Source organism: Caretta caretta, chromosome 6 (genome assembly GCF_965140235.1).
Source record: "Caretta caretta isolate rCarCar2 chromosome 6, rCarCar1.hap1, whole genome shotgun sequence".
In the NCBI taxonomy this organism is placed as follows: Eukaryota; Metazoa; Chordata; order Testudines; family Cheloniidae; genus Caretta; species Caretta caretta.
This window is the reverse complement of record NC_134211.1, coordinates 13,698,672-13,711,267: the sequence shown is the minus strand read 5'-3', so window position 1 is coordinate 13,711,267 and position 12,596 is coordinate 13,698,672. Positions and strand designations below refer to the sequence as shown.

Genomic DNA, 12,596 nt, shown 5'->3' with positions numbered 1-12,596 from the left:
CTGCTGCATTCCCCCCCACCCCTTTGCTGCTTCCTGGGGCAGGGTGTACCAGGACCATGGGGCCCCCTGTAGAGAGCCCTAAAGGCCAGGTGCACCCTGTCACAAACACCTTCATCTCAATGAATAGGCTGCTCATACAACACTTACCCCCAATGCTCACCTTTGAGAAGTTTCTCCGTTGTCCTTTGGGTCGTGTGCCCAATATGGACAAAGCTGTGGGGCTGGTTCCTGTGAAACATGGTCCAGAAAGGCTGGCGCAGCTGGACTTCAGACTGCAAAGTCCTAGGGAGTAGCTATTCCAAAAGTCAGGTGGTACCAGGGACCACTGCCTGCTTGGGCCATTCAATACTGGCACCAGATTTGTGGTGATAGAAATAATGATTAATTCCAGAGGGGAGAAAGGCATTGGCTTTCTTTGTGCCATTCAATCCTTGGCTCTCTGCTAGAGTTGGGTGAAACTTTTCACACTAAACTATTTTTTGGTGACAAATGCAGATTTGGTGACACAAAAATATTTTGTGAGTTCATGTGAATTTTGCCATATTGTTCATTTTTGGGAACCCTCCTCCCCAAATTCTTGAAAAAAATCAAATTGTAACCTTTCAGTGTTTTGGCTTGAACTAACTTTTCATTTCAAAATTTCCTTTCATTTTGTTTTTAAAAAAATCTAAAAATGGTCAAAATCTAAATGAAATGTTACAATTTTGTGAAAACAAAACGTTTTGTTCAGCCCTAAATATTGCTTTTATTTTTGTGATTTGCCGAAAAATTTGAACATTTGTGGTTTTGGTTTGACCCCAAACAAATTTTTTTCTCAACTTTTTGAAATTGCCAACAAATGGAAAATTCTATTATTCACCTAGCTGTAATCTCTACAGAGACTGGCTGCAAGGGTGTATCTCGCTCCAAGATGGCACAAAATACCCAGAGATCAGGATTTAAAGTTTTAAACAGGTGGTTTATTTAAAAAGTAAAATAAAAACAACCAGAAATACAACCAAACATAAAAAAGATTGAGCCAGATGCAGGACATTTAGGCAAATTTCAATATATCTTAAATGTTCCTATAAGTTACCAAACTTACAACTACAAGGGTATGTCTACACTGCGTAAAAAACCCATGGCACTGAGGTTCAGCGCCTGGGTCAGCTGACTTGGGCTCTCAGGGCTATGAAATTGCAGTGTAGATGTTCAGGCTTGGGATGGAGACCAGGCTCTGAGATCTTCCCCCTTTATGAGGTCTCAAAGCCCAGGCTCCAGCACGAACATCCACACTGCAATTTTATAGCCCTGCACAAGGCCTAGTCAGCTGAGCCAAGCCAGCCGTGGCAATGCAGCGGGTCTTTTATTGCAGGGTAGACGTATCCAAAGGATGACTGTTATAAAGGTCACCTCACGCTAAGGATCCCTGATTTCCAGATAGGCTTTTTATAGCCGGAAGAAATTTCCCATGATTGCTTTTAAAGGACCTGATGCAAGGTCTATAGAAGCCAGTGGGAGACTCCCCCACCCCACCCCACCCACCCACCCACCTTTCCCCTATAAGGCTCTTCTCAAAAGAAGCCAATAGGCAATTAGAGAAAAATCACTCAGTCACACTACAGGGGAGAAAAAAGCCATGCCCATCTGTTTGGGGACTGGCTACACCATGAGGCTAGAGAGACTGGTTATAAACCAATGGCTTCCTTCTTGCGGCACCCATATTTGCCTGGGAGGCCATGACCCCTCTGTCTAGATAGGGCTCTCCAGCCTTTTAGCTGTGGAGGAACCAGGAGATGGGGAATCTCTCATTACAACCCGGACCTTTTACCCCCTGCCCTGCTCTGCAGAGCAGTTGCCAACCCCTCAGGGTGCTGTGTCATAGGAGTTGAGGCCCATCATAGTGGGGTTTTTGTTACCTGGCGGCCTTACCTACTAAGAGTGAGGCACCATTTCACATGGGACACCGGGTTGTCAGATGATAATGCTTTCCAGCCACTGCTGACCTGCAGCTACATTAGCATCAATGTCTGGAGGCTCCAAAGTCTGTGCCCTTCATCCACCCACAGTGAAGGCCTGCTGGGTCGCAGCCTGGGGCAAAATCCAGAGATGGAGAGAGAGCGGCCATTGGACACTGGTTACACTGTTCCAAAGCCGTGCAAAGTAACAACACCCCTGGCTGTTCCCCCAGTGCAGAAAACCCCTGGATCAGGAGTTTCCAGGGTGTGCGGCCAGGGCAGCCCTATGCACTGGCTATTCTCCAGCTGCCACGGGGACCAGGGGAAGACAGGTGGAATTAGAGCATCCCTCAAGGCTGTTTTAACTAGCTCAGGGTCAGGATTCCAAGCTGCCACTCCCTGTTCCTGTGCTGGATTCTGTGCTGACAGAGGGTTGAAAGGGGGCCTGGGAGAGCGCAGCTAGATACACGGGTGATTGTCACATGTTTGTTTGGAGGTGCTCCTGCCCCAAGTTTCACTCTGGCCCCCTGCCTGCTCTCAGATCTCTCTGCCCAGGGGGCACTCATGCACAGGGGATGTGCTGCCCCCTTGACAGATTCATTGACCAATTCCCCATGCAGCCTACAGGGAATGCGGGCTAGATGTTACCTCTTGGTTCAAGGTAGACCAGGCTGGGGAACATGCTTTAAAGTCTCATTTGTGGGCAACACACAGTCCTGAGCCCGTCCCAGAAGAAGGGGAGAGCAGGTCCCTTGGAACTCAAGACAGAGACCAGGGGTGGGCAGAACATTGGCAGTAACTGAAGGAAATCTGTCATGCAGGCAGGGGGCCAGAATTTGCTCCTCAGAGGAGGAGGAGCTGCTGCTTCTGCTCTTGGGCCGACTTCTCCTCAGGTTCTTTCTTGGGCCTCCCACTCAGACTGGTTCTTCGGATCATAGGCCGCATCATTGTAAGTTGGTGGATGAGGCAATTCTGCAGTGGGCACTATGAGGTCTGCCCTGATGGTATTGGGCACAATCAGCATGGACTGGAAAACAGGGAAATCAGCCTGTCATTGGCATCATCATCACCACCAGCATCACCTGCATGCAGTCTCAGAGGAACTGAGCCAATGCCCACCGAGGTCCATGGGCATCTCTCCAATGATCCCACTAGACCATGTCCTGTTCACCAGCAGCATCCGCTACACCTACTGCCATCTTCCTGGCATCATCTGAATCATAGTGGCCACCATGCCCATGTTACCCAAGCCCCACTATTGCCTCCCTGAGATATGCTCTGCTAATCAGGAATGGGGTTAAATGGAAGCAAACCTCTTGCCATGCTTCCCAGACATGGAGCTGGCCAGCATCCTCATGGGATCAAAATGCTCACCTCGTGGGAGTTGAGGCGGGTTGCCCGGCACCAAAAGAGTGCGGTGGCGACGGCAATGCAGAACTCCAGGATGGTGAAGATCAGCAGCACAATGGAGATCCCGTTCCCGGCCTGCTCGAGAACAGAAAACCACAACAGCATAGCCATTAACACCCTATACCCCTGACCAGGGCTGAGGCTGCTGTGTGCTACATACAACTCACGCCCTCTCCTGCCTCGAACTGCCCCCCCCCCCCCCGAGTCCATTCCTAGAAGCACAAAAATCCAGTTCCACTTCTTCCCCTTGTCCAACGGGGTACACTAAGAATCCATTCCAGTGGCTCCCCCCAGTGTCATCTCAGACTTTTCTATCTGCCAGGATGCTGCACCCCAAGGGCCGGATTATTCACTGGTGTAGATCAGCTCTGAATTGGCTTCAATGGAGCAACACCGATTTACACCACCTGAGGATCTGTCCCCAGCGTCATCCTCAATCCATGTTTGCAGGGTTATAGCTGGGTGGGCCCCAGGATATGGGTGAGGCAAAATCTTTTATTGGACCAACTTCTGTTGGTGAAAGAGACATGCTTTCCAGCTAGACAGAACTCTACTTCAGACCAACATAAGTTGGTCCAATAAAAGATTTTGCCTCACCCACCTTGTCTCTCTCTTATCCTCAATCCATATTATTTAGCATCTAGAATGTCTTGGGCACATCCCCTTCAGATTCTTGACTTAGACTTCAGTGCTAACAAAGAGGAAGCCTCATCCCTTTCCAAGGGAATCTATCTCAGGGTTTACGCCTTGCTCAGTGCAAGTTTTTATACTTTTTTTTCTTAAAAAAAAAAACAATGAAGTTTTCTTTGCAATAGTCCTCTCAAAATGTTCTGTTCTGTTCTGTACATGCTGAAATGGGACATTTTGACATTTTCAAAACTGCTTTTTCCCAATTTTTCTTCCTAAACAAAACATTGTCACTGCTGGCACGTTTTTAAACATTTCGATTTTGACAAAAGCAGCATTTTTGTCTAAAAAGGGGGTCACTCTCAAAATACCAACCAATGCCAATGTAATTTGTGCCAGACTCATCACCTTGGCATCTGAGCCCCTCGTCACTGTTCCCATTCCTACATAGAAGGCTAGATCCTCCTCTCTCTCCATCTCTCTTAGAGCAACAACAGATCTCCCCAAGATGTTCATTCCAAACCAACAGATCTCCCCAAGATGATCTGTGAATAGAAAGCTGCCAGCAGGATGTGAACAGTCACTTACCATCACTAGATAATTGTAGTAGTCATAGTTGGAGTGGTACAGTCCATTTATATTCAGGTCTATTATAAAAGCCACTATCCCAAGTAATGCAAAGATGGCACTGATGACATTCATGGTCTGGCTTCCTTTCACCTGGAACATACACACAGAGGGGGGAAGGGATATTGCTAGGTATGGATGAAATAAATAATCAGCTGGAATCTGGTTAGTAACTTGCAAGTAACTTGAACCAACCCTCTAATCTGAAACCATGGATCTGTGTCTCCTGGCTTTGTCTGGACCTGGGGGGTAAAAACCCACATTCTGGAAACCCAGCCTCTGAAGCTTTCCCGAGGATTGACCTGGAATAGGAATCTCCAGAAATCACGAGACGATGTTCCCAGCCTGGGATCTTGCACATCAAAGAGCTCAATAAGATTAGATGTTAATATGGAGAATGAGAACATCCATAGCCACATTAGACAGGATTAAAATTAATTTAGACTAGATATAAACTCGCTTGCTACAGAGAACAAACCAGTTATCAGCTATCTGTGGGTAGGAAGGAACTTTCAATAGGGGCAGGTTATGGGGTTTCTTGGACCTTCCTATGAAGCATCTGATATTGGCCACCACCAGAGACAGGGTTCTGGGCTGGATGGCCTTGGGCCTGATCCAGTGTGGGAGTTCCTGTGTTGCTCGAGTTTGGAGAAGCATCTGAACTTTGGGTGTATAGCTGGCCCTCATGAGGTTGGTCCATAATTTGGTTATAGCTCCTCATAACATGGCTGCAGCTGTGCAACTGAGAACCGTTATTGGTGGACGAAGGTTACGAGCCTACACAGAACTCATTGGCCCCTCTGTATCCATCTCCCTGTTGTATCCCTGTCCCTGGAATATATCTGAGATGATGGTTTTCCTCATTCAGACAAACATCTCAGGACTTAGAGTGAGGGCTTTCCTGATCTTCAGACAAACCTACCTGTGGACTGCAACATAACATCCCTCTCCACTCCCTGAACCTTTAATGGAGGACAAACCCGCACCACATGCTTCAGGGGGATGCCCTGAAATATCATCAGATGCTTCATGTGAACCCCACCCCTGCCCTGGAGAGGTTCTTCTCCCACACCAGAAACCACACCTCCTGGGGGAGGGGAGGAATTCAGCCTTTGTGTTCACCTGGTGCCTGGCATTCTGCTTTCACCCTGGTTCAAGTGGAGTTAAACTAAAGCCTCTGAAGGGAAGGCAATGCTAGGACTCACCGCGCATTCGGTTGGGCTCTTCTCGGCTCCGATAGAGAGGCAGCCAGAAATGATGAACTGTGTGGGGAAGGTGAAATTATCATTGTCAGGTGCACCTTGTTCATGGCTGGTTGCAGGGCTGTTATTAGACCATCAGGCATCTGTACCAGATATGGCCTAGCTACAGAGCTTCATTATATACACCAGATGCCTAAATTGTAAGATCCTTGAATGCACTGCTGTGAGTTTAAGTAAGGCATGCCACACACAGCACTGCCTAGTGGCAGAACAGTATAATACAGCTGAGCATGCCATTACCCCAGACTTCAAGGTCAGAAGGGACCATCATGATCATCTAGTCCAGGGATCTCAAACTCAAATGACCACGAGGGCCACATGAGGACTAGTACATTGGCCCGAGGGCCGCATCACTGACCCTCCCCCGCTGCCCTGCTCCGCCCCACCTCTTCCCACCCCTTCCCTGCCCCCATTCCAACCCCTTCCCTGAAATCCCGCCCCAACTCCACCCCCTCCCTGCCCCCAGGGGGGGTTCAGGGTGCATCAGGGGGCTCAGGGTACAGGAGGGGTGTGGCGTGCAGCAGGGGGTCAGTTTGCGGCAGGGGGCTCAGGGCAGGGGGTTGAGGTGCAGGAGGGGTGTGGGGTGTGGCAGGGGGTTGGGGTGCAGGAAGGTTGAGGGGTGCGGCAGGGGGTTCAGCTGCAGGAGGGGTGCGGGGGCGGGCTCCGGCCTGGCATGCACCGGGGACAGGGCAGGCTTCCCTCCTGCCTGCCCTGCCCCCGCGCCGCTCCGGGAAGCGGCTGGAACCTTGGAGGGGGGCAGGGGACAGGGGTCTGTGTGTTGCCCTGGCTGCGCCTCCAGGCACCACCCCCCGCAGCTCCCATTGGCTGGGAACGGGGAATCACGGCCAGGGCAGCACACAGACCCCTGTGCCCCCACTAGGTCCTGGCTGCTTCCCGGAGTGGCGCGGGGGCAGGGCAGGCAGGCAGGGAGCCTGCCCTGCCCTCGGTGTGTGCCGGGCCGGGCCGGAGCCGCTCTAGATAAACGCTGGGGGGGCTGCGGGGAGCTGGCGAGCTGCAGAAAATAACCCTGCGGGCCGCGTGTTTGAGACCCCTGATCTAGTCTGACCTCCTGCACATTGCAGGCTACAGAACCTCACCCACCCACTCCCGTAATAGACCTATAACCTCTGGCTGAGTTACTGAAGTCTTCAAATCATGATTTAAAGACTTCAGGTTACAGAGAACCCACCATTTACACTAGTTTAAACCTGCAAGTGACCCATGCCCCATTTTGCAGAAGAAGGCAAAAAATCACCAGGATCTCTGCCAATCTGACCCCAGGGAAAATTCCTTTCTCACCCCAAATATTAGCCCCTGAGCATATGGGCAAGACCCACCAGCCAGACACCTGGGAAAGAATTCTCTGTAGTAACTCAGAGCCCTCTCCACCTAGTGTCCGATCACTAGCTACTGGAGATATTTGCTGCTAGAAGTCACAGATTGGCTACATGCCATTGTAGGCAGTCCTGTCATACCATCCCCTCCATAAACTTAGTAAGCTCAGTCTGGAAGCCAGATAGGTCTTTTGCCCCTACTGCTCCCCTTGGGAGGCTGTTCCAGAAATTCACTCCTCTGATGGCTAGAAACCTTCCTTTAATTTCAAGACTAAACTTGTTGATGGCCAGTTTATATCCATATGTTCTTGTGTCCACATTGGCACTTAAGTTAAAATAACTCCTCTCCCTCCCTGTATTTATCCCTCTGATGTATTTATAGAGAGCAATCACATCTCCCCTCAGCCTTCATTTGGTTCGGCTAAACAAGCCAAGCTCTTTGAGTCTTCTCTCATAAGGGAGGTTTTCCATTCCTCAGAACATCCTAGTAGCCCTTCTCTGCACCTGTTCTGGTTTGAATTCATCTTTGTTAAACATGGGAGACCAGACCTGCACACAGTATTCCAGGGGAGGGCTCACCCGAGCCTTGTATAATGGGTATTAACACTTCCCTGTCTCTACTGGAAATACCTCGCCTGATGCATCCTAGGACTGCATTAGCCTTTTTCACAGCCTCATATTATTAAACTGTGGGTCTCTTTAAACTTTGGGATCAATTCTGGTTCCCCTAAGGGACCCGCCTCTGATGGAAATGAGGCAGAAGCATGGACCCCTTCTCCCTGCTAGGGCAAACAGGATGGGGAGCTCAGAAATGAGTCTGCTTCTGCTGGAAAGCAACTACCTCTCTGGACTCCTGCAATCCGGAGTCTCTGTTGTCCGGCTGGAAGGTGGGTTTCTCCAGGTAAGTAGGCTCCATACTTTCAGGCACAGGGCCACTAAGGTCCAGGCCCTCAAAGATATGTGGCTGCTTGACTCCTGTTGAAATCCATGAGTTAAGTCCCTAAATATCCCGTGAGGATCCAGGCCTGGGGCATGGATCATCTTTTTGTTTTGTGTCTGCACAGCACTTAGCACTATGGGATCCTGGTCCAGGACTAGGGGCCCCAGGAGATCCTGCAACATAAATAATAACAATCCATCTAATTCATCAGCATTCTGATCCTCCGCAGGTGCCTCTAAAAGACATTCAAGTGAGAGACAATCCCTTCAGGCTAGACCATGGGACAGTCCTACCCACCCAGTCCTCGGTGGGTAGAGAGGAGAGAAAAATGGGCTGGTCATGGGAAGCCAGTCTGAGGTGAGTGGAGAGGAGAGAACATGGAATTGTCATGGGAAGCCAACCCAATCTGGATTCATTCAGTTCCATTTACGCTACTCACAGATACTCCTCCCAGGAACGGGATCTCTCCAATCACAAAGACAGAGGTGTAAACATTGGTGATGGTCGTCAGGACAATCCCAAAGCCGATATGCATGAAGCCCATCATGATCTGGATGGTCTGAGAGAATGATCACAGCAGTAACATGGGTCACAGTCATCCCTGCCATCATGCTGCTGACTTTACAGAGGGGTGCCCAGCAGCTCTGCATTTTGAAAGCACTGTGCAAATGCAGCATGGGCTAGGTACGGGTCACTGAGGGCACTGTTACAGCTTATCACCGAGTAGCTTGTGCTTTTTAGCTCTGAAAGCCGAGAGTTCAAACCCCGTTGTTGACTCAAGCTGGGGTCAGTGACATAAACATCAGCTAACCCTCCCATATTTAGTAGATGGAGAAACTGAGGCAGAGCAGTGAAGTGACCTGCTGTAGCTCTTCCACCCAATCAAGCTGGGTTTAGTGCTCAGGAGTGATTGACTCCTAGCCACACTGAGCTCAGGACCATAGGCGAGAGCCAGAGGAGAACAAAAGAAGGGGAAAGATTGGAACTGCTGTGTGATGAGTTCTGACCTCCTCAGTGGTGTCTGGGAAGAGCATCATGAAAGGCCCTCAAGCCAGGACAGTGCAAGAGCAGGATTCCTTTTTCTGCCATATTCTGGAATTGTGGGGGGGTACCCATGTCCCCCCAGCATTTCCCCCTCCATGCATGGCCATCAACCTTCCTTTTGGGGGCTGTTCTTTACCCAGACTGAGGGGGGTCCTGCAAAAGATGCTCCCCACTGCCCCAAAGCAGAGCTCTATAACCCCCTTGCTAGGATGCAGCTGTGCAGAAACCTCAGCCTCTGCCAGCAGGAGAATGGGCCTACGAGTCTGCCACATGTGAGAGCGGCACTTTGCTCTGCGGAGCTCCCTGCAGGAGAGAACAGGCCCAGGGGGTTCAGTGGGGCTGCCAGCCTCTGACCTCCCCAAGAGGAGGGAGGGAGCAGGGCTGGCCCTGGAAGCCAAGGCAGAGCAGAGTGCCCTCAGGTGGGCAGTCTCTGGAAGCCTCCCCTATGCCCATGCTGGTGCCAGGACTCTGCTCTCCTGACACTGACCAGAGCCCCTGCTGCCACTACGCACCCTGGCCTGCTGCCAATCCCAGGGCTGGCAGCACCTGGGGGGTGCCAGCTGGAACAGGTGTCAGCCCAGGTCTGCCTGCCCCTCCCTTCTGCTCCCCTGCTCTCTCCACCAGCTGGAGAATCAGGCTGGCAGGCCCCTGAGCAAGAGGCAGGGTGACCAGATAGCAAGTGTGAAAAAACAGGAGGGGGTGTGTTGGGGGGGTAATCTGCCCCTATACAAGACTAAGCCCCAAATATCAGGAGTGTTCCTATAAAACCGGGACATCTGGTCACCCTTGCGTGGGGGTCACCTTGCCACACAAGCGCCTCTCAAGGAAGAGCAGCCCGAGGGGCAGCTCCAGGGGGCTTTGGCTGATGGGTTTCCAGCCCAGGAAGGAGCGCTACGATCCTCGTCTGACAACCCGCCTAGCACAGGCCAGGAGGGGGATGCGCCCCACCTCTCCCCGGCACTCGGAGGCGGCTCGGGCCCTGCCAGTCCCCGCACCCCCCTGCCCAGTGCAGCCCCCCCCCCCACACACACACTTTTCCCATCTCTCAGCCACACTCACCCCCATCACTCGGTTCTTCCCCTTGGGGATCGTCTCCGCCTTGTACATCACGGCGCGTCTCCCCAGCCGTATGGTCCCCTCCCCTGACATGGACGCCACCGGGGTGTTCGCTCCCAGCCCTGCGGGGTCCCCGGCGGCTGGACGCGAAGCTGCATCCGCCCCCCCCCAGCCCCACGCCTGGCTGAGCCTGGCCCACGAGCGCCGGCCCGGCTGCCCAGCTGGGGAGGAGCCGGGGCGATCCCACCGGCTGCCGCGGAGGACGAGCTCACGGAGACAGAGGCGCTGGAGGACGCGCACACGGCAGGGAAAGGCGCGCGGGGGGGCGGGAATTTATTCACAAGCGCGAGCTCCAGCCCTGATCGTGCAGGAGCAGCAAGCGGGCGCGCAGCCCTGGGGTGGGGGGTGAGCTGCAGGGGCCCCCCGGCGGCGGCTGCCCCTGCCCCGCCGTTCAATCCGTTCAGGGAGGCGTGGGACGGAAACGCCACCGTCCCGGGGCTGCTGGGGCCGCGGGTCAGAGGCGCGGAGCGAGAACGGGAGGAACCGGTATTTACACAGCGGAGCAGCCGGAGGAGAGTGAAAACCCGTTTGTAAGGAGCGGGAGCAGGGAAAGGTCTTCACGCAGAGGCGCGCAGGCTCCTTGGGTGAGCAGGGTTAGACGCGAGCACTCTGTCCAAGCCCACTTGTAGGGAGTGAAACCGTCAGACAACGGGAAGAGCCAGCCACAGCACTCAATGGCCTCATGCAGCACGGAGCCCCACAGGCCCTGGGACGGCTTCCTTTCTTTTCTTGAAAATGTCAGGGCCATTCATTTCACTGGGTGAGGCCCTTGCTCAGTATACATGGCCAGATCTTGACCAAGAGGCTTCCGGCAACTTGGTGGCCACTAAAATCCAGCCCCCAGAATACCTATTTTCTGCTGCAGCAGCCAGAGCTCTCTGACACTTTAGCCCTAACTTAACCTCTACCCTCACCCTGAGGTCACTGCCTCACCCCAGTACCCAGAACCTATATAACCATAGCGATCAGTGGTCCCCCAGATCAATAGAATGGAAATCTACAACATTCCCTGCAATTCTGGAGTGGAGCAGATGCAACACACAGACATATCAAGTTAAGCACAAGGCCTTGCTTTGCATCCTTATGCCCTGTCTGTGATGTAGAGAAGCATTAGCCCTCCTTTTATAGGTAGGGCAACATGGGAAAACTTTCTAACTCTAAGGGTAGTTCAGCTCTGGAACATTGTTGGAGGTTTCTAAGAACAGATGGGGCAAACACATGTCAGGGATGGTTTAGGGTTCCTAGGTCCTGCCTTAGTGCAGGGGACTGGACTTGATGAATTCTTCCAGACCTATGTTTCTGTGATTCTGTCATGGCCCTGCCCTGCCTCCCAGGGTACAGCGAGGATAAATACAATAAAGATGATGACACACTTTGAAATCAATGCCTGAAAAGTGATAGCATTGCATTATACCAATAAAGAAGCCCAGACAGGGCATAAGCACAGACAATTTTGGTGTCATTCTTATATGGAAACCCTAACTTGTCGGCAAACCGAGACAAGAAAGGTAGTGCAGAGCCAAGGTTGGCCAGCAAAAGGTGCTACAGGACCGCCACCCCTCCAGGCCCCCGCTGCTGATCTGGCGCTGCACCCTCTCCAGGGCTTTCACCAATAGCCTCATCACACTATTTACAATGCTCTTACTCTGCTCATCATGCTGGGTCTATTCCCCGCACCCTGCTGGCTGCAGGTGTCTCTTTGACAGGAGGCTCCCAACACAGCCACTTGGATGGCTGTATTGCTTTCACAGCTGGAATCCCCTTTGGAGTGTGTTGCCTGATTTTAGGAAGTTAATATTAATTTGGATAGTATGGGTTACAGACTCACCAGTTAATCTCATCAGAAGATATTAAAAGGTTCTTGTCCCAGAATCAGGCTATGCAGAGTTTGCAAGAGTTTACATGTAGCCTTAACAACTTTTATGAGATAAATGGAATAGTAATCAAATGGTAAAATAATCCAAGTTACAAAGGCAATAATGACAGGTTTCAGAGTAACAACCGTGTTAGTCTGTATTCGCAAAAAGAAAAGGAGTACTTGTGGCACCCTAGAGCCTAAACAATTTATTTGAGCATGAGCTTTCGTGAGCTACAGCTCACTTCATCGGATGCATACCGTGGAAACTGCAGCAGACTTTATATATACACAGAGATCATGAAATATTGTTTCATGATCTCTGTGTGTATATAATGTCTGCTGCAGTTTCCACGGTATGCATCCGATGAAGTGAGCTGTAGCTCCCGAAAGTTCATGCTCAAATAAATTGGTTAGTCTCTAAGGTGCCACAAGTACGCCTTT

At 51.5% G+C, this 12,596-nt stretch overlaps 1 protein-coding gene across 2 annotated transcripts; it reads right to left on the bottom strand.

Annotated features, from left to right (window-relative positions):
• Window positions 1-937: 937 nt before the first annotated feature.
• On the bottom strand, window positions 938-10,827 carry LOC125638584 (membrane-spanning 4-domains subfamily A member 12). Of its 2 annotated transcripts, XM_048854539.2 has the most exons (6): window positions 10,241-10,825; window positions 8,577-8,696; window positions 5,807-5,863; window positions 4,563-4,694; window positions 3,312-3,422; window positions 938-2,964 (listed from the first exon to the last, which is right to left on the bottom strand). In XM_048854539.2, exons 1-6 carry the CDS (start codon window positions 10,328-10,330, stop codon window positions 2,827-2,829), a joined length of 648 nt encoding a protein of 215 aa, XP_048710496.1. In that variant the 5' UTR covers window positions 10,331-10,825; the 3' UTR covers window positions 938-2,826. The 2 variants fall into 2 exon arrangements, with proteins under 2 accessions (XP_048710496.1, XP_048710497.1); XM_048854540.2 differs by lacking the exon at window positions 8,577-8,696 and having other exon boundaries at window positions 10,241-10,827.
• Window positions 10,828-12,596: the final 1,769 nt, after the last annotated feature.